This window comes from Porites lutea, chromosome 2 (genome assembly GCF_958299795.1).
Source record: "Porites lutea chromosome 2, jaPorLute2.1, whole genome shotgun sequence".
NCBI classification, from domain to species: Eukaryota; Metazoa; Cnidaria; class Anthozoa; order Scleractinia; family Poritidae; genus Porites; species Porites lutea.
Window position 1 is genome coordinate 14,496,922 of NC_133202.1, and position 24,366 is coordinate 14,521,287.

General features: G+C 39.6%; 1 protein-coding gene across 1 annotated transcript; it reads left to right on the forward strand.

Moving 5' to 3' along the window:
* Nucleotides 1–714: 714 nt before the first annotated feature.
* On the forward strand, nt 715–23,346 carry LOC140926662 (uncharacterized). Its single transcript, XM_073376379.1, has 10 exons — nt 715–1,417; nt 1,519–1,615; nt 2,737–2,955; nt 3,043–3,422; nt 4,508–4,675; nt 12,186–12,296; nt 13,788–13,907; nt 20,552–20,642; nt 20,988–21,362; nt 22,518–23,346. The coding sequence occupies exons 2-10, from the start codon at nt 1,537–1,539 to the stop codon at nt 23,246–23,248; spliced, it is 2,274 nt and encodes a 757-aa protein (XP_073232480.1). The 5' UTR covers nt 715–1,417; nt 1,519–1,536; the 3' UTR covers nt 23,249–23,346.
* Nucleotides 23,347–24,366: the final 1,020 nt, after the last annotated feature.

Consider the following 24,366-nt stretch of genomic DNA (forward strand, 5'->3'; position numbering starts at 1 on the left):
TTCAAAGGTAAATTCCGATCGTTTAATGCAGTTTCGTTTCGTTTCTAGCCTCTCTTTATCATCTTGAACATTCTTTATATTATGTTTTATGTAAAATACTGCTTTTGAAGTCGAGGAAAAGCAACCGAACGCGATATTTCCTACACAGAGTAAATTTGCATTTACCCGGGAAAGTTTCATGTCTCTCCACAGGCCTCACAATAACATGCGGAATCTCATAATTTTATTTTCTATAAACTCGAACTCGGTGTCATCGCTAACATAGAAAGCTGAGAAAACGACTTCGAGTACGAGTACGGCATAAGGTCGTTCTCGTACTCGTACTCGTTGCTGATGCTAACATCCTCTATTATTTTAAGAAGGCCGAGGTGCTCAGGCATTATCCTTTATATGACTATCAGGAACAGGCTTCTTTGGCTTGAGCAGAAATTATTCTCTCTCATAGCTTACTATTTTCTTTACAAGTTTAGAACTAACAATCGTTTTACAGTATTTGTAATCAGAAAGTGAAAATTGAAATTTCCAAACATTCATGCTGAATAAATACTTAGCTATTTTATACTTGCAGGACTGGTTCGCATTTTTGGGTAACGCTTCCAGTTTCAATTTTACGAATACAGGAGAAGTAACGTTTCCCAACATTGGCAAACCTACAGCATATGACAACTATGGATTCTGTCAAGTATCGTACTTTGATAAGAAAGTTGTATAGTTTTTGTGCACGCCTTGCGAGCCTGTCTTTTTCTAGGAATCATGGGATTGCAAACCCATGTGCTTCGCGATCAATGCTTTTGTTATTCGTGTTTGTGGATTTTGTGCGCGTTTCACCGAATTCAAGCCAGAGGTTATCAAACGGCGACGTAAAGGCCTTTTATCCCTTTCTAAATAATTTGACATGTGACAGTTGGTTACTTCCATATTTAGGACAGATTTTGCTGAGGTTTGAATAAGCCTTTCCAGATCAAAATCCCAAAGAGGGTCACATGCTTCGTTTTCTTCACACTAAATGTCAAAACAAAATAATATCCTGTATTTGAACAAAATAACAAGAGAGATTTCGAAACTCTTCACAACAAAACACCGGTTACCTCATTTAGCTATTGACGGTTTAAGCGCTTTCCAGTAGATCGAAGAAATCTCGCAAACTTGCCGTGAGATGTTAGAAGTTGTGGTCATGATTGGGTTTCACAATAATTTCTAGTATTACAATGTACATTCTGCCGTAGCGTGTACATTTTTCCAGGTTAACAAATTAAGACTAAGTATTACACTCTATTAACTGTTTTAACAGAATATCAACTACAACACCACCTTCTACGCGTCACCTGTGGTCCTGGTTGCCGTTCAGCACTATTATGACCGCAACCAGAAAAACATCATTCTACCAGAAAATAATATTGTCACAGCATGGGTAGAGGTATGCTAGGTGATACTTTTCTCCAGAACTTCGCTTATTTTTAATTCTTGAGCATGCGGCGCAAAGTCAACTTCATCAAGGCTACTTCTGTTCCATTTCAGGAAGTTGGCCTGAAATCCATGAAGATTTGTGTCAGAGACTTGAGTGGAATGGGGACAAAACACGATCCTCTGTCAGTCAATTACATTGTTACTGGAGGTGAGTACTGCACAGGCGAACTGAACGCTTTGATGACTTCAGAGTATGCAAGGATGGTACAGATGTTTAGTGCGCGGCCCTCGGTGCGTGAGATCCCAAGCTCGATCCCCAGGGACATCATATCCTTGTTTCAACATCTCTCCTTTCTGTGTAGCTTTAACTAGGTTTTAAAATACCCTTAAAATGGAGCATTGATGCAGAGAGGGGGGTAAAATGAGCGAACCGTCGACCTTACGTTTATCAGTTGAATTTCTCTCAAAAGTTATCGACGTAAAATATGGTTCCTTTGCCTTAACTTTTTATAAAATCATCTTAAGCAAGAGAAAATAGCTCAGTCTCTCTTGTCTAAAGTTATATGTTTTCATTTCATATACACTGCATATAAATAACTTACTTATTTAGAAGGGAAACTGTCACCCATTGGGTACACTTACATGTGGAGTTAACAACAAACTGCGTTCATGTCTGAACGAATTAAAACATTAGTTCTTAACCCGGAGCGTGTAACTCCTATACTTGGCCTATGCAACAGCGATTTCACAGATCAGTTTATTTTTAGCATCATTTTGTAGCCTTATTTCCCGCGAAACTCGTATGCGTGCGCATCCATAGCACAATAATAACAAACAGAAAAAGTAAATGCTGTCAAAACATCAGAAATGCTATCTTCTAGTCTCCGGTTTTAACTGATTGATTTGTAAGAATTTAATTATTTGATGGTCAAAATTGGCGGGAAAATCGATCTTAAAATAGACTGGTCTGTGAATACGCCGTTTCACGGCCACAAGGGAGTTGCTCCCTCCGTGTTATAGGCTCTTGCAGGGGCGGATCTAGGGGGAGGGTGCAGGGGGAGCGCACCCCCCCCCCCCCCTGAGATGACCTGCGGTTTTCTAATACAACTAGTACTTTGCAAAAAAAAACTATGTGGTTTATTGGTGTTGAAGTACAGCAAGAGACGAGTGCACCCCCTCCTAAAAAAAATCCTGGATCCGCCCCTGTCTTGGTGAAACTAACTTTTCTAAGAGGTTATCGTGTTTGCAAGATTTGGAGGCTCTGGTAGTAAAACTAACCTCACATATAATTTCAAGCAGTAATCAAGCTAATTTTTTTTTTGTTTTCAGACCTCGATCCTTGCCTTAATGTCGTTTGTCCGTCTTTTGGAGTCTGCAAGGCATACAGTCCACATGAAACACGCTGCGTGTGTTTCGAAGACTGCCCCACCTATCAGGACCCAGTATGCTCTGCGAGTGGAACAACATACGACAACAAATGCTGGCAAGAGTTGAGCTACTGTAAGGGACTGGACAAAACCCTTGTGTATCACCCTGGGGGCTGTGAAGGTGGGAATAACTGATTTCTAGAGCGAATTCTTAAATTTACAATAGGATGGTTCTTAGTCTTATTTATTTAAATGCTCTTTTTTAAAGGTTTCCCAGTTGTCCGTGGCCGTGTTGACCTTCACCGAGCTCCAAAATGGACAGATTCCACCTGCCAGACGGTGTATTTCCCGCCTTATCGTTTTTATCCGGATAAACAAGTCCAGGTTCAAGTTACTGTAAATCACGTGGAATTGAATGACTCCGTGACCGTCCACGATGCCGTCACTTCATGGACTGAGAGTGTTAACTCCCAAAATTTTACAGTTTGCGTTATGCAGGCAGGAAGAAATAGCAAAGAGAACTTGAATCCCTTTGCGACTGTCGATTGGCTGGCTTACCAAGGAGCACCACCCAATGGAATGACAGGAACGATTAAGATGCAAAAGTGGTGGTCTGGGACGAAATGTGAACATGTAGCTTTTCCCAAGGTAAAATGACTAAGTTAAAAAATAACATCCCATCATTTTTCTTATAATAACAGCGTCGAACAGACCCTGCTCTGACCGAAGGCCAGGTGGGAGGCAGGAAAGGAGCACCCTGAATGAACAAGTGCGGCCCTCGTTTTCACCTTGTCCCAGTTCCCCAGGTCAAGATCAGACTGTGATCTTGGCCAAAGTGTTTTCTCAATCAGGACGGACAGTTGCGGTCGAACATTTGGAATGAAAAATGACTGTTCCACGCATTTGATATATATATAATTATAAATTCGTTTTTTGAGTAGAACGTATTTCGTAGAGCGCTCGACTCAATTGATTGAGGAGCATCAGCTATAACTTCACAGAAGTTCAGGTTTCACGAGTAATCATCGTTTTATTGCTACAGAACTGTCTCGTATGGTACAAGGACCACACTCATCAGGCAATTTTGACGACTGAACTGTTAGAATTGGAAGGCTGGCGGCTAAATGCGAAAATTTAAATGGTTGCTATGGTAGATGCGTTACATTCAGGTTATATGAAACTGTTGAAAGGGTTGCTAGGTAACAAAAACATTATATAAGAGGGATTATCTGTCGTTATAAAAAATGTGATATAAGCGGGTTTTAAGCTACGTTGCTCTAAAGTTTCCAAGTACATATCGGTTTCTGTGGGGGCATGAACTTATTAATTCGTTTCTTCTGTTGAGGCTACACAGTTCTTTTTTACAGATGATTATGAATCTTTCATTCAGGCAAAGACTACATTTTTTGTTAATGTTGCTGTAGGGTTTACATTTCTTAAGAATTTTCGACAAACTTTAAGGAACGTTACAGGAACCACAAAACATCCTTTCGAGACTCGAAAAGAAGAAATGAAACAGAACTCTCCAAATATGTTTGGAACTTACAAAACGAAAAGAAACCGTTTCAGATTAAATGGAAAATTCTTAAGAAATGTAAACCCTACAGCAACATTAACAAAAAATGTAGTCTGCGCCTGAATGAAAAGTAACTAAAATGATGGCGTACAAGACAGATTCTGTACAATTTTAAGTTACTAAATGTTTAATCTCTAGTTTCTAAAACCTTACACAGAATAAGTTTACGAAGATACCTCTAATTCTTGTGACCGCGGAACACTTGAGGACTGGAAAGGAGTATGATGCGTCCCTAATATGGACAGAAGATCCAAATAAGGACTCATTTAAGGTCTGTCTTCGTGAAATGCAAAACTTTGATGGGAAACATGAAGACATTACCGTGGTACGTACTCCTTTTAATATATCAAAAATCTTATTCTTACAACAGTGAAATATTTAACAAATAGATTCCATGTTGCCGTGCGTCTGTTCAGTAATAGATCACAGATGACGTCAAAATGTCGTAAAAACAAAGAAGTGGCACACGAGCCGCAGGCGAGTTTGTCACTGTTGTTTTCACCACATTTTGACGTCCACTGTGATCTATTACTGAACAGACCCACGGCAACATGGAATCTATTTGTTTTATGCAATGATCAGAAAAGAAAAAGACCGATACACATACCTGCCTCGAACCGCTTGACCTTTTGAGGATTTGTGCTAGTTTAGGCATTTTTTAAGTCCCAAACCCAACTTTTTATCTTAGCTTCTTCTTTATCTTACTTGTGTACAGTTTCTTCGAAAAGTTTTTCACCTTCTTTTCTTGCTCAAAGAAGAATAATAGCGAAAACATTTTGCAAAACAGCGAGTCCCTCGTAGCGAAGACACACGATGGCAACTGTTGTGAAGATTTCTTGTAGTTTAGGCATTGTCAAGCAGTCAATAGCTTTTTTGGTCTCCGTTTCTCCATTTTTCTTCTTTGTAAATAGCTCCTGCTAAACTTTTTTCGAAGCTTTCACTTGCCTCAATCCGAAATAATCTCACAAACATTTTCAAAACCGCGTGCCATGTTGAAGAAAACAAAGAAAACAAGTTTCCCGTGACGTCATCCGTGTATCTGTACTCTAATAGATCATGGGCAACGACGAATCACAGCGCGCGTAGCATTCACGTCATTGTATAAAATTTGGTGGAACATGATCGTCCGGGAGAGTGTAGTCCTGGGGTCAACTAAATAGTGTAGTTATTAAGTGTAGCTATTGCTTTAGAGTCTGAAAACAATAGGTACACTTCTGAATTACACTTGTAAAAGTTCTTTTAAATTTGACTCCTGAATAGGCCTGTTTACAGCGAACAAAATTTGGACAACCTGTGCGGTAGTCATTATCAGAGTCAAAGTGACTAACCTTGTCTCTTGAAGAAGGATATTGTTATTGTTTTAACCCGGTTATCAATTATGAGCTGAAGTAATTATACAAATAATGTCAGATCCCGAGGTAAACAGTTAATTTTGTTTTCTCTCGACTCGAGGGAAATCAAAACTAACTGGTTTCTTGAGGGACCTGACATTAAAGTGCTACTACGATCAAAATTTAATGTCAAGTTTGTTACAAAAACGCTTTCTTTTCAACTTATCAGAAGTGACTGTGCCTATTTCGGTCATTGAAATGAACTTTGGCGCCCTTTAAGTGAATATAGTGAGCTTGAAAATGTCGGTTTTTCGCGTCCGCCATTAAAAATTTATGTTCCAGTGAGCCCACGGTTTGGAGTTGCGGTCTTCTAATACAAAGCTATTGTTTTCTGACTTGTGACGTCATTTTCTGAACGCGCCGAGAAAAACAAACCTGAACCGTGAGAAAAGAGAGAGCGATTTTCAAAGCTTCGCTCGTCTTCGCCCGATTCTGGAATTGTAAAGGAGGAAATCATCGATTACGATGACTCTGTAGAACCAGCACCGACTGAATATGAGAAAGTCAAATACTGAGGGCAGCTAGCCTCAGAGAAGGAAGAAATACACACTTCACCAAGTCGTATTTTATGCACTTTGTGCCGAGGGAGATTTGGACTACTGGTAGGTGTACTTATATATGGGTACTGCTATAACAATAAAACACAGGAAAGATGATCGAGAGTCCGCACCAATTTTACCTGCCTTCTAGCCATTCGCGAGTGCACATTTATCCAAGTTTAGATAAAGTTTTGCTTTATAGCACTTCAGGCACAGCGAATCAGAGTGGGTACAGTTTTCAGTTCAGCTAAGTTTCAGTCCTAAAGCAGCTCGTTGTCATGTTTTGTTTTTTTTTTACCATCTCACACGGACTGCCGTCCTTTATTATTGAAAATTTAATTGTTACTTTAGTGTTGCATATCTCAGCTGATGATTTAATTAGATCTAATGTTATAAAAGTTAATCTACTCACTTCGCTCGCTCTGCCTTGATTTGGTATATCAGTTTAATAATTTTCAGTGCTGACATTAAAGACTATCACATTCTTTGTAGCTAATATTTTTTCTGAAAAGGCTGTGTCTGCCTATGCCTTCCCTATCGATTGACAGCAGATCATTATTGCCACTTATAAATTGCAACACTAATAAAAATTCAGAAATTTCACCTCATCCAACTATTGTCAATGATATCCCCTTGTATTCCCATAATTTTTGTAGATCGCTTTATGACATTGTTTTACTATTATTCAAACCCAGGTGTGCCTATTTTTGGCTAGACAAGAAAATATATACAGTGGAACGGTTAATACAGACATGCTATGATGTCGGTATTATATGGGTGTCCGTATTATCCAGGTGTCCATTTTAAGTTAGCTCTCTGGAAAAAAGTCACAGACACGTGATTTATTTGATATATAGCATAAAGGAACAAGGAGGAAGAAGGGTAGGAACAATGACTGTAGCAAAAAGCCAAGGACGTGAAACTTGTTGAGTAGGAGGCAGAAAATTTATTAAAGTACTACAAACAGGGGAAGAAAGAAAGACGTATCAAAATCAAATGTGGCATGCTATTTGCCTGCAGATGTTTTGGTAATAAAAACTAGTGCACTAGGTACAATGTCTACAATTGAAACATCATTGTGAGAAGAAAAATAAAAAGTGCCTAGGTAACCAGTGTCTGTAAACCTGGATTAAGAATATATAGGAATTTCTGACTTTAAACACAGAAAAGTGTTTGTTGTCCACATTAACTACTGTGCGTACTAAGCTGATTAATTTTAAAGAAAAAAATGTGAGCTTTTCCTCAGGACAAACGAAACTGCCCGTTATATATGGGCGTCAAATTAAGTGGGTGTTCGTAGATCAAAGAGTGGGTTATTACTGCATTAATAAATTATTATTTGGAACTAACTTTATGTATTGAAAAACTAAATGGTTCAGTACATCACTAGGTTGCACGATTCTGCTGATAACACAGTGTGCCATAAATTCACTTGCCTCTAGGAAGAAGTGTCACCAAGTGGAAATTATGTTCATCATGGAGGCCCACCCTTGATTGTGCTCTATGGGTTTTTCTTGCTGGTTTTTTCCATTGTGAAATATTATTAGAAACTAGCATTTTAAGAGTTAAAACCCCCAACAGGGCCTGGGGAGCAGTTTTTAAAGTGCAGGGGCCGGTGACTACCTACATTGAGGTGCGGCGGGAGGGGAGCATTTTTTGCTGTTCCCTCTTTGTGGCTGTTTAGAACTGTTAGATTACTGAACCTTTCTTTGAGTCATTGTTGAGCAGAGTCATGTTTATAAATTTCAAGCTGCTGAAAAGTACCTTTCTCCTGCTCTGCGTGATTGCACACGTTGGATCCACCACTAGAAGTTTGCAGATCATGATATTACACAGTAGGTTCCTGTAACGCCTTCATTTTGTCTTGTATGTCATTGAAATGCGTCAGAGACCACATGATCAGCTGATATAATACATTTTAAGAAACCGTGGTTTGTGGAGTAGAACGAGGTAGAACCTCGATATAAGCTAATATACCTCGTTATAATGAACATATTTTGCCAGTCCCTTGGCCCTTTGTTTTGTCGAGGCTCCACAGTACTTAATTTTATATATTTATTTTTCAAAAAGTGGGGCAGCCCCTTCCCCCTGCGCGGGCCCTGCCCTAGCTTGGCTAAGGCTATATAATACCCCCAAAATAGACTATGCTAAATCAGGCAACAAAAAAAAAAAAAACAATAAAATTGCAGCCCTTAAACAGTATTACAATCCTTGGTTTGTTTATGTACAACTGTACCGTAATCACTGGTATGATTGAAAAATAATGGATTTTTATATTGCATACCCTACACACAATGCAAGTAAGACCAAAACGTGTCCTCCAGGTTCTAAGCTGGGACCTCACATTTATCTTGGGATCAACAAGTGTACAGATCAATATTGTCAGGCTAGGGTGGAGAGTGCTTATGTATGTGGGAAGGGGCGATGAAGCCACCTGATTTATAGGAATAACATTAGTCTATCCCAGATTAAAAGATACACCAAGGTTTTTTGAAGTAGCAAGGCTATGCTCTAAGAAAAATTGGAAGGAGCCCAGTGCTCTGAACCTGTGAAATCCTGGGTGCCCAGCACATGATTTCAATGAAAAAATTTCCTAGTTGCCCCGGAACAATAGTTAAGCACCACGGGCCAACCGGGTGCTGGTAGAGCACAACCTTGAGTAGTGAAACATAAAGCGGCAGTGAGGAGCAGGGAACATGAAACTATCTCATGCACATGTACATAACCCTTACTTGCGGTGAATATTTCAGTGACCAAGCCTTGGTGATTATTCATTTAACTTGCAATCTGTCAGTCACATCTCAAATTATGATCTATAAACTCTAATAACTATTATAAGAATTCAATGCCGGAATGCAAAACTTTTCTTTATTCACTCAGAAGAATAACAATACACAACATTCAAGATAGGATCACAATTTTATTTTAAAGACCACATCAGTAAATGGTAATAATTCTTGCTGTATTTTACAAAATTGCAAAAAAGTTTTTGCAATAAACTTGTGTGGGCTCTATTGCTTTAGCTTGTAGTTTGAACTGACAATGTGTCTGTGCAGTTTAAATCAGGCTCTGAGTTTTGGGAAGACTAAAATTGAAAAAAGCATACCTTGTGTTTAGTGAGGGTTATTGCGACCAGAATGTTGGAAATACTAAGGAACTTACTGTATATTAAAATATCATACCATTCAGATTGCACAATGATCCTGATAGATTTTAATATTTTACAACAAAAATTTACAAATAGAGCTTTAAAGCGTTTTATAAAAGCTCCAAGGAATGTTAAAGGTGGTAACAGAACAAATAGTACACTACAAAAGCAAGGTGTGAGCAATAATAGTGTTTACAAAACTAGAGGGCTCTCTGTGATCTGTCGCCTTAGGGCAAAACCTTTCTGAAGGTTTCGTAAAAGTTTCGTAGTCGTCGCGTTCAAGTCGAAAAAAGGTCTAAGAAAAAAATTTACCTTCGATGACCTCGCCTGTAGTAAAAGCAAAAATAACCACCGGCGATATAAATAGACTTAACAATGAGCATAGGGGACATTCACTGCAAGGTTTGCGAACTGTAAGCTTACCTCCATGCGCTCCCTCTTCATACGAAGATTTCTTTCACATTCAAGATCTGTTGATTGATCTTTCTTCCATATGCTGGTAAAAGATCCAAGTTTAATCTTCCGTCACGGTAGCTGGTTTACGTTGAAAGCCCCGGTAAATGCTATTGCATCACTCTTCGAAGTTATTAAACCGAGAAAACAGCGAAACTGTCAGCTGCAAACAAACCTATTCCTCGAATCTCTCATTCAGTTGGTCAGACTCGCGTGCAGCCCAATTCTATCGATTGAAACGGTTGCTGCACACATACGGCGCCTAATGTAGTAAGATCGAAAGAGTTTTCCTAAACAAGAACGCATCGAAGTGGGAGGAAAGGGAATTTTGTTTGAGCAGGGTTCTTTCAAGAAATTTGTCATGCTGTGTGTGCTGCGTTAAGAAAATGACGTCACAAAGCAATTGTCTTGTGTTCTTGGTAACCAGGCCACAGGAACATAGCGTTGTAATGGCGGACGAAAACTAATGGTTTTGGAGCGCAAAAAAATACCACTTTCCTTAATCGTATGAAGCCATAATTTGCACACCATGTACTTCAAGTACTAAACTGCCAATCTAGTGAAAAAAAATGGTAGTCAAGAATTTGATCGTAATAAGAGGAGCGAATGAAAACAGTCGACTCGGTTCTTATAAGAACTCAAATTTAATTCTCAGAGCCACTGAATGAATGATTTACCAAGTACTTTTCTTATTACCTGCATCTTTTTTCTCCAGCAGCTGCTGTTTCTCCTCAGGGATACATAACTGTCAAAATCGTTGCTTTTTAAATTGAGGCTTCATGTTTGTGTTCATCCCCGAAAGTGAAAACTGGCAATGTTTTTTCCGCCGCTTTCCACCATTCTTTGATCACGTACTGTAATGTATCCCGAGCGGGGTACAATTATTCAAACGTATCACGATAGGGATACATTTGATTTTAGCAAGAGAGAATGATTGATTTTAGTCGAGGCGATGTGACCAAGAATCAGCCAATGGCAGTCCCTGTTTAGTTGAGTGAAAGTCTTGGAATATAACAATGTTTAATGTTTTTACTCATACACAAAATGCTCCTGTAGAGTTATGAAGAAGATATCAAAGTGAAACAAATTATATGAGAGAAGAGAAACCATGGTAATTTTTCTGGTGATATTTGCAGGCATAGCATCAAAACTTGAAAAAGTTGGCCCAGCTTTTTCAGGTTTCAATCCACCAAATCCATCCTTGCCATTCGTAACAACAGACAGGAAACGGATTCAATGCCTAAAAATAATCTTAAAAAAAAAACAAAAAAAACTGGACCGTTATATGTGGAATTCAATTGATGCGAAAATAGTTTTAGCTTTTCGAAAAAAATCAAACAGCGTGACATAACCACTTTAATGAAAGACTTTTTCTAATCCAAAAAAGAGAAACGTTTATAAGATCGAATTATATTTGTTGGAAAAAAGAACCCGAAAATTCAAGTCAAGACTTAACTATTTTCGTTGAAGTTATGCAATTCAAAAGCCTTTAAATATCACCCACGTTGTAAGAATAGTATTCTCAAGACATCAACACTTTAACGCCAATGACCGCCAATACGATAATGGTTTGAACCCAGGAGTCAAGTCATAAGTAGGTTGAGGGTGAGTCCATACGTATTCCGATATTTTTGAAAACGGAGCTTGTTTCCTCCTTTTTCAAAAAATACGCGCCCACACGTAACGTATTTGAATTTTTTTCGCCCTTCCACGTGTAAAAGCTAAAACAATGGAAATAAGATAGAATTCCTCACGAAGCATGCGTCATGCTAGACGTATATGATGTATGACATCATCTTACTCGAAAACCTCGGTTTTCCTTCGGTTTCACGTAAACGAGAAGTCGGCGTTTTCAAAAATCTCCACTCTGGGAAGCGTTTTTTGAAAAGATGCGTTTTCAGTGACCGTTTTCACCGGATACGTGTGGACGGTCGGCCAAACCAGAGGGAAAATCTCTGTTTTCAAACAAAAAGGGATACATGTGGACGAGGCCTTGATATGACTGTTTGGGTGAGTGTGTGAAGAAGTCGTCATCATAACAGTCAAAGTGACTTCTGTATCATCCCGTTGGTGTTATTAACCATAACGCCACAGAAATTACAATGGCAAAGGACGGATCGAGACGCACCTCTCTCGTTTGAAGTCTTCACAGCAAATAAATTACTGCTTGAAACTAACAGATAATCAATGGCATTGCGACATAATCATTAGTTAATACAGGCAAGAGATAAGAATTAAAATCTAAACTGTTACTGATTGAGGTGTATAATTTTAATTGTTACAATATTATTAATTTTGTTTCAGAGTTGGCTGGTATTTGATGAGCTAAGCAAACCGTTCTTCACTGAGGGTAATTCTGTTGGGTTTTTAAACACAAAGCCACCAAAAGACGAAGATAACAACGCTTATTGCCGGGTAAGCAAAGGAAGAAAAACACCCATGAAATGTCATATAAGAGAAACCAGAAACTCATAAGGAGTTGAATCGAGTAACTCTCCAGTATGTTTGCTTTGTCCGATGCTCGTAATTATTCATTTTCGAAACTACCATATTTGGAACGAGAAGAAAAGATAACTGCGCAATAAAGCTTCGTAAACGACGTGGCGTAATTTTACATCACGTTCCCGCGTACGCTCAAAAAATGGCCGACGAACGGGGGAAAAACTCCTGTAAGCCGAGTAAACTTTCAAAGATTGAAACTGGGAAACTTACGGAAATACTAAGCAGGAAATTGGCTTACCACCCGGGCCAAACGCCATGAAACCCATTGACGACCGCGCGACTTCTTGAAGTCGTCACTTTTAAAACATGGCGAGCAATTTCACATATCATGGCCGCCCCGCATGCGTGTCGCGTCACTTTTTGGACTTAAATTTCAAAACGCTGCACATAAAATTACAAAGAAATGTATGAGAATTTCCCTTACCGTGTTAAAGTTTTTCATCTTGCTTCTCGAGCGTAAGTTTGATATCGGGTCCAGCACTCCTTTTCTATAAATACATGTATGCTTTTGCCTCTTTTCAAATGCACAGTGAATAGCAGGTTCCTCTCAGAGTGATGGAAACGTTCTTTTTCGACGACATCCGCCATACTGCTTCTCAAAAATTGTACCGAGATGCCTCTATAGAGCAGCCGAAATCAAAACACAAGTTGCCCACGCGTGACGTCCAGACGTCCGCGTGAAGTCCGGACGGTTAGATGTAAGAAGTATAGCAGGCTCGAATTAACCTTTTTCGCGGGAAAAACTCTTTATAAATTGCGGGGGGATAAATCAAATTTGACGCCGATGAATAACATGAATAAAATCCGGCGTCACGTCCTTATGTTTGGTGATATAACAGGTTTGACAGGATTTCAGTTATTTTTAGATCAATGGATGGCTTAGTTTTTTTATTGGTTTACTAAATATTAGAAAAATTCTCATTGTTTATTCATTTTAACCAAGGAATAGGCACCAACTCACGTGTTAACTAAAATCACTGAAAACATTATTAATCACGTTATTACCGTGTATATTAATGAGGGCGATGGGAAACTAGTTTGTCAATTTTTATACTTACCCCTCTCCGCTTCCTAGTCTTCGTTTATTCTTTCGTTAAAATAATTCAACGAATAAATTCTTTTTAGTTTTTACTCAACAAATCAAAAACCAAGCCATTCACCGATCTAATATAACCCAAAACCTGTCATACCCGTTATATTACCTTCGAATACCACATGACGTTATCTCAGTGAGATTTCACCGTATTTTATTCATGAGATAAAGTTAAGAAGGAAATGACGTCATCAGCGATAATGCGTTCTCCCGCAAAAAGGCTAATTCGGCTCTTACGATACTACTGAAGCAAAAGAGTAGATACTATCAGCAGATAGGGTAACGACAGTTGTAATTCTTTTAAATGACAGTTTGTGAAGTTTGAAAGAAGCTACAACATCACACCTTCAGTGTTGCTTACAGCCAATCACAGCAGCACGGCTCCTGGGAACTCCGCACCAGAGCACAATGGCATTACAACATGGATTGAGGTAATAAGACAAGAGATAATGTATAGATTTAGCCAGGACTAAAAGCGAAGCTCCCGTTAATAAATTCATAATTTAAATCAAACAATAAACTTGTAATCCACAGATCAGGGCACTTTCATGTGACTTTTGGGGCAAAGGCTAAGTGATTTTAAAGAAAAATAATTTGACAGTCCAGGAGGGAAACAAATTTTACATCCAGTTAAAAGTCTTATTTGCACACCCCAAAAATAGCAATCATGTTCTATCACAGTAGGACAGACCTATTCGTGTATTGCATTTGCATTAGCTGTTGCATACATAATTTGGCATTCACCAGTCTCTCCAACATTGCTCCGTTTGAGAGACTATGGATAATTGGACAACCCCGAATTATAATTTTAAGAAACACAAGCGCCACGATAGTCCTTGCTGGCAGCCAATTTACACGTTGCATTTCTCTGTCTAAAGCAGAAGCCAAAATAAAAAATCAGGGCGGATTTTTTGTGTTCGACAAGTTTACTTTACAAGTAAGTCTTGGCGACGAATCTGGTGGCGTGTAAACCAGCCTTTTAAACATACTTTTTCTCATCACGTCTCATGTAAAAAGTACTATGAAGCCCTTTTTTATCATACAGAATTTATTCCTTTTTTGCCCTATTTAAACCTATAATTCTGTAGCCTGCGTGGCAGGCGCAAAAAGGGGAGGGGGAGGGAGAAAAGCACGCTAATAATTCTGCAGTTTTTCACAATTTTGCAAGACAAATTGCACTCATTCAATATCCAGGACGATCAAAGCACGCGCTTCCCTTGCACAACAAATTATAGCATTGACCACACTATAAAACGTTTTCATAAAGAGAGAATTCCATAATGCCGACACTTTTAAGTTAGAAAAATCTGGTCCTATGTGATGTGCAGAGTAATAATATGGGCTTTTAGTGAAAACGATGAAAAATTCCCAAAATCACCTTGTCGGCCAGCCGGACGGGTTCTCACTTTTGACAGGTACCAAATTTGCAATGCGATTAATAGAGTTACCATTTACGCTTCAACATGATAGAGAATTTGTTATGTTTGGGTTTTGTTTCCCTTTATTTATAAAGCTGTTTATGGTTTTGTTATGTGTAATCTTTAAAAGCGAGTGATATTTACGCGCGGTGTTTTGAGTATTCGTGCAGACGATGTTTATGTTCGACTGGAAACAACCGGTACAGCGATAAAAATTGCTAGAGGACTACTAACAATCAATAAAATAAATATAATTCGGTGAAACATGTACAGAGACAATACTTTTCATTCACGAAGACAAGTATTGAGAGTAAAGTGTCTCTGAAAATCATGAGTCAGGTAAGCATAAGTTTATATATGTTTGAAGCCGGCGTCCCGGTGTTTGCTCTTTTTCAAGATGAACTCGAGGCAAGAAAATCGCTCAGAGCTTTCTGTTTACAGCCAAAATCACAACTAAATATTCTTCGGAACCTTTACTTTGAATTTGCGGTCAAAAAATATCTAAAGGGTTTTTAAACCTGATACTATTGTAGGTTAGATCATCAAAGACAATAATTGCTCAAGCTTACCAGTCGAGATGCTGCTTCTGAAGGTCATCAAGTGTTCCATAATCTCGTGAGACTTTTCAACCCTCTTACGCCTCAAGCAAGGGCAAGTGAGTAAGCTCATTTTTGAAAATGATGCCATCCGAAATTGGATTTCCAATGACTTTGACAAGCGGTGCATTTGTCAACAAAAAGCGCAATAAACAAACCAGCCACGAATTACAGAACAATCTTGATAGCAGCTGTATTTCATTTTTGACACCAAGTAGAAAAAGACAGTTTAAAACATCACAAGATGAGACAAAACTCTGTCAGCTTCAGCTATCAGTAAGCGAGTAAGCAAGTTTCCAGACGCCGCATAATTTTTCCGCATGAACTCACCTGTCAAATTTTGACCAATCAGAACATAAAAATTGGACGTATAGCGTGCTCAGCGCGTGACAGTGAGAAAAGTCAAAAGCGATTGCCTTCCCTGCATGTAAAAGCCGGTTGAATTTTTGCGTCCGAGGTCAGTTCGAAATCAAAATTTCAAAAGTGCCGCTCATGAACACGAGTTATTTCATGTGCATTTTTCAAAAACTGAACTTGAGCCTTCCATCATTTGAAAATTAGCGACCTGTCAGCGGATAACTACTAAAAACACTCGAACTCAGTGGGTTGTTACCTGAGCCCGCGATACGGTCAGGCGATACTGGTCAGCAGAAACACTATTTTGACAGCAGTCAATTAATAAAAACTGATGGATGTGCAATATCAGGTTGCAGGCTCCCAAACCAGCTAGAAAGTGTGAGATTAAACATTGGTATGCCTGTGGTACGGACGGACGGAAGGTCGGGTGGTTGGTGTACGGTCACGTGATTGGTGAATTTTCTAGGATGGATAGATTTTCTAAGCTATGGGGCTTCCAGTTGAGCCCGTGATCAAATAAAATATCAGCGGAAGACTTTAAAAACTACGTGGCCTCAATGGATAGAAAAATGAGCCCGCGATACACTCGGGGGATGATGGTCAGCGTATAATCCAGTTTGAAAGCTGTCAATTAACCTTCATTATGATGGCAAATATTCGAATTAATAGACTACGAGTGTGAGTAAGACATATCCGTCCGGCTTGTAAAGGAAAATGCCAGATCGTTTACCTGAGCCCACGTTACTAGTTTTCTGATAGTGGTCTACACATATCTCATGTTGACAGCTGTCAATTGACCTTAATTTGGCTTGCCAATATAACTTTAAACGACTGTCAGCCGCCTGACAGCCCTGCCCGGCGTAGTTTCGTTTTTATGTTGAATTGGTAAGTGTGACATATTATATCAGCTTATATGTAGGGGCAAAACGACTGGTCTTTCATCTGAGCCCGCGAGATGGCCATGCTATAATTGTCAGGGGATATCTGATTTTTACAGCTGTCAATCTAATCGTACTCATGCGGATGGCTTACATAACTGAAAGGCTAGTCAATTTGTGTGACATTTGAAATCGGCTTACATGAAGTGAGTGTACGGGTGGGCGGGCGTACGCTACGTCATAACCAAATTTTCTCAGATGGATAGTTAACCAAATTTTGTTACCCATGGTGCTCCGCTGCGCGAGCTCCGCTAAGAAGACGCTATGGGAAGGTATAGTTGAGCGCGCAAATAAGTCCATCCTCGTTGATATTCTCTTTGCCTAATTACCTTAAGATTACGAAGACATGGGGATTGGGTCACAGTGACAACCGCAAATACCACTCTTCGCAGGCAAGGCCTAGCTTTGCATGCCCACTCTTGTCCGAAGACCCTTTGCAACAACGAGGCCAATCTGGAGATTACTAAAACTTTACTTGGCGCTCCGCTCAAGTAATAATAGGACACCTCATTATCCCCTCTTAAGAAAACCAATGTCATAGCGTTTTAAGCGCCAAGGGAAAGTGCTGAAATGATTCAATGCCAGTCTTACAGAGGAGCCCGTCTTCCTTATGTTAGATGACGCTGAGCAGCTTGACCAGGAACCAAAGTTTGTGTGATGGTCGCTCGACTTTACCGCCAATTGACCGAAAGAAGTCAGCAGATCGGCATTAAAGGAAATATGAGATGCTGCATCGCAAATTCTGTTCATTACTGATCGACGGTATGGTTAAACGTTCGATAAAATGAAATAATTCTAGCTGTTGATTACTCTTCTGATGGAGTGACGATGTTTTCTCTTAGCATTATTTCGATCTAAAGCCGTGTAATAACTATGTGAACCGTGTATGCGTACAAGGTAGTTTTCCCGGGAAATTCAGAAAATCGTGTTATGAACATAATTATTATGCTTGTATAAAGGTTGTACACCTAAGAAAAAGTGACTAACGTCACAATAGACCTTTTTACCGATACGGCGGCCATATTGAATTAATTCGATTTAAGGAGTATTATATGATGCCCAGGGGGCACATTTCGTTTGTATTTTCGAGCGCTTATCGGGACATTTTTTCTTAAAGGTTTCTTAGAATAAGATTGTAATGGGAAGAAAGATCCTTGTGCCGTGTTTTGATGTAATAATGATCGCATTTTTCTAGTTTAGTTTTAGAAATATGGTCTTTCACTGTATATTTCTCGGGAAAAAAGGCGATCATTATTCAAGGGATTTCGCCTTGCAGACGAGTAATGAGAACACAGACTACACAGAATTTTAACATGTATTCGCCATATAAGGCATAAGCAGTTACTTTAATTTTTGGGTGATTTGCCTTTATCTTGAGTATCCTGAGAGGCTGCGGCGGTATCTCTTTCACACCTTAGCTTTTCTGTTGTTGTAGTTGTTGTTGTTTTCTGTAGCCCATGTTTAAAAATTGTTAGAACATCATCAGCTTTTATTATTGGTTTCATCTTTAGCCTAAGGACTAAGCCATCGCATATCGCTGTTTGCGCTTCAAGGTAGTCTTAAGTAAAATGAGCGCTGCAAGATCTAGCTGATTTCGCAGACTCGAAGAGTGTTTTTCACGGCGTTCGTCTAAAGCCTGGCATATCGGTGATCACATGGTCTTTGCGAATGTTAAGACATTCAACAGCGATGCAGCCGTGTGGCATTATAAAATTCTTCCTGAAATATCAGCCATAAAATGCTTTACTGACTTTTCAAAACAGACCGGAAACCTAGAAGCCACGTTGTATTGCCTTGAGACAGGATCTTCTTTCTACGTCATTTCCTGTTTCTAGCTGTAGCGCAAAATTTTAATTGCGTGATGAACAACTTTCCTTGTTTTCAGGCAAATGCAGAAGAACTGGACATTTTATTTTATCAAAATATTGTAATAAGGCCATGAGCTATCTTTTCGTAAAATTGCCTTTTTGGGCATAGAGTATCCCTTTAAACATATTGTTAAGTTAGGTGGCCACGTAGATCCAAACGACGATATCACAGCTCGCTGGTTTGCGAGGACATCGCCAAAGAGACAGTTGTCGTTTACAAGGTTGTTTTTATACTGATGTAGCGAAGACCACAATTAGTAATTTCCTTCGAGTCGGAACCGCTTTCTTCGGCGATTTCTGCAAGCCGTCAGGATCATTTTGCTCGTCGGTGGCTACTCCGACCAGATTTTCCACGAATAAATCTTCTTACTGACGAAAGTAATACCAAGTTTGCTCGTCATGTTGCTTGCTGTCTTGGCCAGAAATTAGGGACAAGATGGCGATTGCGCGTGCGCACCAAGGCCACAATGGCTGCGAATTCGTATAAGAAAATGTATGGAGAAAAGGAAACTTTTTCAAATATATCGATTATGAGCTCACGGGTGTTCGGTGCACGACTCGAAACATGTTAAGTGCTTTGCAACCTTCGCATCTGGGTTAAAAATAGCTAAGTAGAAGTAGGTTTACTTACTTCCCGAAGTGACCACTTTTATCTCTCGTTGTACGCTCCATTTCGCCATACATTGTCTTAAAATCTTGCCGAAGTCATGCGAAACACTCGTCGATTAGAGGATAAACCCTTCACTGAAGTAAATTTGCACGACTCGATATCACTTCTGCGATGGAAGATGTTTCCAAAACAGTCGTTAAAAGGACGATTTTTGCCATGGAAAATACTTCCAAAGGCGCATTATTTCCCGCAGTTTTCCATCTGTAGTCCAGTAATGGACGCCATGGTTGCGAATGACTTATTTCGGTCGGATAAAGCTTCACAACTCCAAACCTCAGCGAATCGCCATTTTGGTTGTTGCTACAACTCCAGAGATGCTTTACGGGATATAAACTAGGTTCCAGGCATTCAAAAATCCTCGATTAGCCTACCAGGCTTGGTTTTAAAACAAAATTGCCACGAAAATGTCACGAAAATGTCACGAAAGGTACAGCCACGTACTGTTTTGTTGCTATCAGCCGCTCGGCCGAGTATAAACCTAACATTTTCTTGCAAGGTGTTTTATTCCAGCGTTTTTCTTCGTAAAACAGATCCACAGAGCTCAAATTATTTAAAAAATCGCAGGGGATACGCTTTCCCTGACTACGATCGTTTTTGTTCGCCATTTTGGAAATGAGATTCCGCTGACAATTAATCACGGGCGCGAAATGTCCACTATTTCTGGCAATGGCGTAATCGGCAGTGAAATGAATTGCCCGCCAGGTTTAAAATTACATGACGCCATTCTTACCAACAATTGAGGTGTCGTCCTTAAAATAAACACGCAGTATGACACAGAACCAAGAATAGATTTCAAATAATTTTCATGGGAAGAGGGTCATGTATATGTGGAATTCGCCCTTATAGATAATACTCTCTTGGCAAAACTGAGACGGCTGATTAAGCGGTCAGTAATTTAACACACTCTCATTTCTTTCTTCTGTGACCAGAAAAATAGTCTTTCTCAGAGAAACCATGTCCTTAAATGTGTGTCTTTCTTTTCACGATGTTTTTTCAAGTTTTTATTTTTATATATATATATATATATATATATATGCCCCGTGGGTCTGTTGTTACACAGCCTCCATAGACGAATATCTTCAGGGCAAGTTGAAGCGAAATTATAACGAATTGCGAATGTTGTCAGATGCTGCGCTTCTTTTTTGATGCGTATGTGCCAAACAACCCTGAACAAGCAATATTTGATCAAGTTGTAATAATCATTAGTAGCGCTTATCTTTCTTTGCAGAACATGAACGCAGCAGGGTTCAGGGTTTGTGTGAAGGAGTTGTACGGGACCAGATACGATCCCGTGTCAGTGAGTTATGCAGTACTTGCAGGTCAGTTAATGCGAGATGAAAAAGTACTTGATTTTATGACATAACTGGTTCACTGCAGCAAACTATCATGTCTTGATTACTAGAGATGTTATATTACAAACTTAACGTGCAAAGATGTCACATGTTATCATTATTTGATATGTTTTATATTCAGTCAGGTACGTAAAAACGCGTTAGCACAGAGACATTGGTTTATGTCACATAACGTATAATCTCTGGCTTATATCAATGAATGTGACCGTCTTTTCTGTCAAATAAACTGCTTAGTTAGTGCGTTATATAACTAAGAGCATTAGCTGATAACCATTACCTGAGGGCTTTTTTGTAAACTTTGCGTTTCCACAGATATTTGTGATCCTGGGTGGAGCTATTTCAATGGATTCTGTTATTTGACGAGTGACAAATGTGTCAATTGGACAACGGCTCTCACCAAATGTCGTGAGGAAAACTCGGTCCTTGTTGATGTGGCCAATGACGAGGAAAATGTTTATATTCAACATCGCTATAGTGGAGAAAAGTCCTGGCTGGGTTTGAATGACATCTCCATGGAGGGTAATTTCACTTGGGCGGATCGCGGCGAGGGGAACTTTACAGCATGGGCGAAGAATCAGCCGAATAACTTAAATGAAGAGGACTGCGTACATGCAATTGGCGTGAAATACAACTATAAATGGAATGATGTGAAGTGTAGTGATTGTCATCGGTACACTTGTAAGAAAGGTAGGGGCATGCTTTCAGCTATTTTAGTGGTATTTGTTAATTGTCATAAGTTTTAGATTATTCGACATTACCAAAAATCATCTTCAACTGATAACCAAAGAGTGAATGATATTTTCAAGTTCACCAATGGACAAAGAAAAAGGTTTCTGTGAAACCTTTTTATATTAACATGTTAAACTTTTGGGATTCCATACCAAAGCTTTTTAGGTTTTTAAAGACGATCCCAAAGCTCTTAAATATTCGTACGTTGAAACGTGTTTCTGTTATTTATCAGTGGCGGATCCCCCCTTATTTTTCGACCAAAATGAGGCCCGAAGAGCCGAAAAATTTTTTTGGGAGACCGTTCCCTCCTCCCCCCCTTATCTCAAGGTCTGGATGACCGCCCCCACCCCCCTTATCTCAAGGTCTGGATGACCGCCCCCCCCCCCCTATCTCAAGGTCTGGATCCGCCACTGTTTCCATCAAGCAGCTATTTCCAAGATGACTTTATATTTAAGATAATTACTTGTATTCAAGATGACGTCATTTTTTGTTTTCAACAAAAGTCAAAAATGGGTGTGACACGAGCGCGGTATACAACAATTTCGAGAAAGGTTGTCGGAAAAAAGTGCATGCGACAATCCCGAAAGGTATGGAGGGTGGTTTTGAGTTTTTCAAAGAAATTTGAAGGAATAGCACGAGAGACCATGGACAGTATGTTTGCGAGTGCTAAAGAAAAGCAACGAGAGTAGGTTCGACAGATGGAGTGTCAAGAAACAGTTTATTGATTATATTCCAAATTACCTCTCGGGATTGTCGCGTGTACATTTTTCCAACGGACCATTCTCGAAACAGCTGTATGACTAGCCGCAGTTCTGGTAACTTATGAAGTAACGTTAGCTAGACAATTCATAGGGAAAGCGCATTTCACTGCTTCAGCTTAACCTAATTAAGGGCTGACGCTTTGTTTCTCGCCCATCCCTCATTTTTAATAAACGATTAGTCTGACAGGACTAAATGCAAGAAGGCAACAAAAACAATAAAAAAGGTTTTGCCTAAGGCCATGGGGTACTTCCTTAGAATAAAAGAGGACCTACATTTACAAAAAATTGTCCTGGTTTTTAAGTGGAACACACAATTTATCACATTTCTTTTTCAATAATTCCTGCTTATTAGATTTTAATGAGTGTGAAAGAAAGACATACAACTGTCACCTTCGCGCTTCATGTGTCAATGAACGTGGATCCTATTCATGCAAGTGCAATCCCGGGTACGTTGGAAATGGACGTAACTGTGTTAAGCCAAAACCAAGATCCTGCTCTGAAATCCGGAACCACGTCAGCAGTAGCGGAAACTATGTGATTGATCCAGATGGCGAGGGAGGACTGGCACCATTCACAGTGTACTGTGACATGACTGGCAAGAAGGGTGTTGGCGTGACAGTCGTCAGTCATGACAGTGAGAGCAGGACGTACGTGCAAGGATGCGAAACTGGAGGGTGTTACTCACGTAACATTCACTACACTGGAACGAGCCTGTCTCAGTTGGCCAGCCTCACCATAGTTTCCTCACACTGTGAACAGTTTATCAAGTACGAGTGTTACCATTCGAGGATATTCGTAAACGGCGGATTTGCTTGGTGGGTATCACGTGACTCTACAAAGATGACGTACTGGGGAGGAGCATCTGGAAATGGTAAGTGCGCATGCGGGATGACCAACTCATGTGTAGACTCCAGTCTTGGCTGTAACTGTGATAAGAATGACAATGTATGGCGTGAAGACAGCGGTTTTCTGACTGACAAGACAAAGCTTCCAGTAAAACAGCTCAGGTTTGGTGATACTGGTGACAGTGGCGAGAAAGGCTATCACACTCTGGGGAAACTGAAATGCTATGGAGTAGCCTAGAGGCGAAAAAACTTCAAGCGAAGCTAAGCCTGTTAGAATACATCACAGGTGTTTTTAGTTCACACGTAATTGTAGCATTTAGGATTTGGACTCAGTATAAAAATTATGGTCAGAAATGTAATAGATGTTTCCAAACAACTGTCAAGAAAAAAAAGCATTAAAACAGGCACTTGCATTTTACATGTAATTTCTTTCACTGTCTGAAACCAGAAGTTATTTTTAAAGGAGTCTTTTAGACAGGCCGCTTTTCCTTCCTCTGCCCCATGGCTGCGTTTGCTTTGTAAACACTAATCTCCGTGGATAAAATGACCATCGCAATGTACTACCCCCGCCCGGACAACCCAAGCTTCAAGTTCTAATCCATGTTCATCCTTGCCATCATTTGCGACAGATGACAGAAACATTTTCAGTGCCTAAATATAGTCTTGAGTAACAGCACTAGACCATTATGTTTGGAATTCAATTGATGCGAAAAAAGTTTTAGCCTTTTGAAATGACAATAAATGGCGTAACATAGCCCCTTAAGACCGTGTGATCCTTCAATACAGAATGAGGTGAATCGTGAACGACAAGCGAAAAACACGCCAAAAAAACTGCATGTTACGCAGGCTACTAGTCACTAGAACTAGCCAACTGAATTTTGGCTAAATTTTTATATCAACTGCATGAAACTGCACTCGATGTAGATGGGTATGCCTGGGTATCAACGCCTTTATAACTTTCCAAGATTACTGGCTATGAAAGGATGGGATTTTTCTTTAAGAGGAAATCAAGAACTATTCAGTCTGACTTTGAAATTCGTTTGAGTTAACAAGTTGGAAGGTACACGCCAACATGAAGGTCATTGAATATATTCGAGCTTACTTCTCCGCGGCGAATTCCTGAACATCAGTGTTTAATCACTGGATATAGCAGAAGTAAACTTTCTTAGACTTTTCAGACACTGCTATTGCAAATAACCTTTCAGTGAAAAATAAGTGAAAACCAACATAACATTATGAACAACAGTATTTAATTCCATTTTTAAGCCAAAGCATGGTAACATGATGAACATAAGTAGGTTGAGTATGATCGTCCGGGTGAAAGTGAGGACTGTTGGTGTTGCTAGTGATTGACGT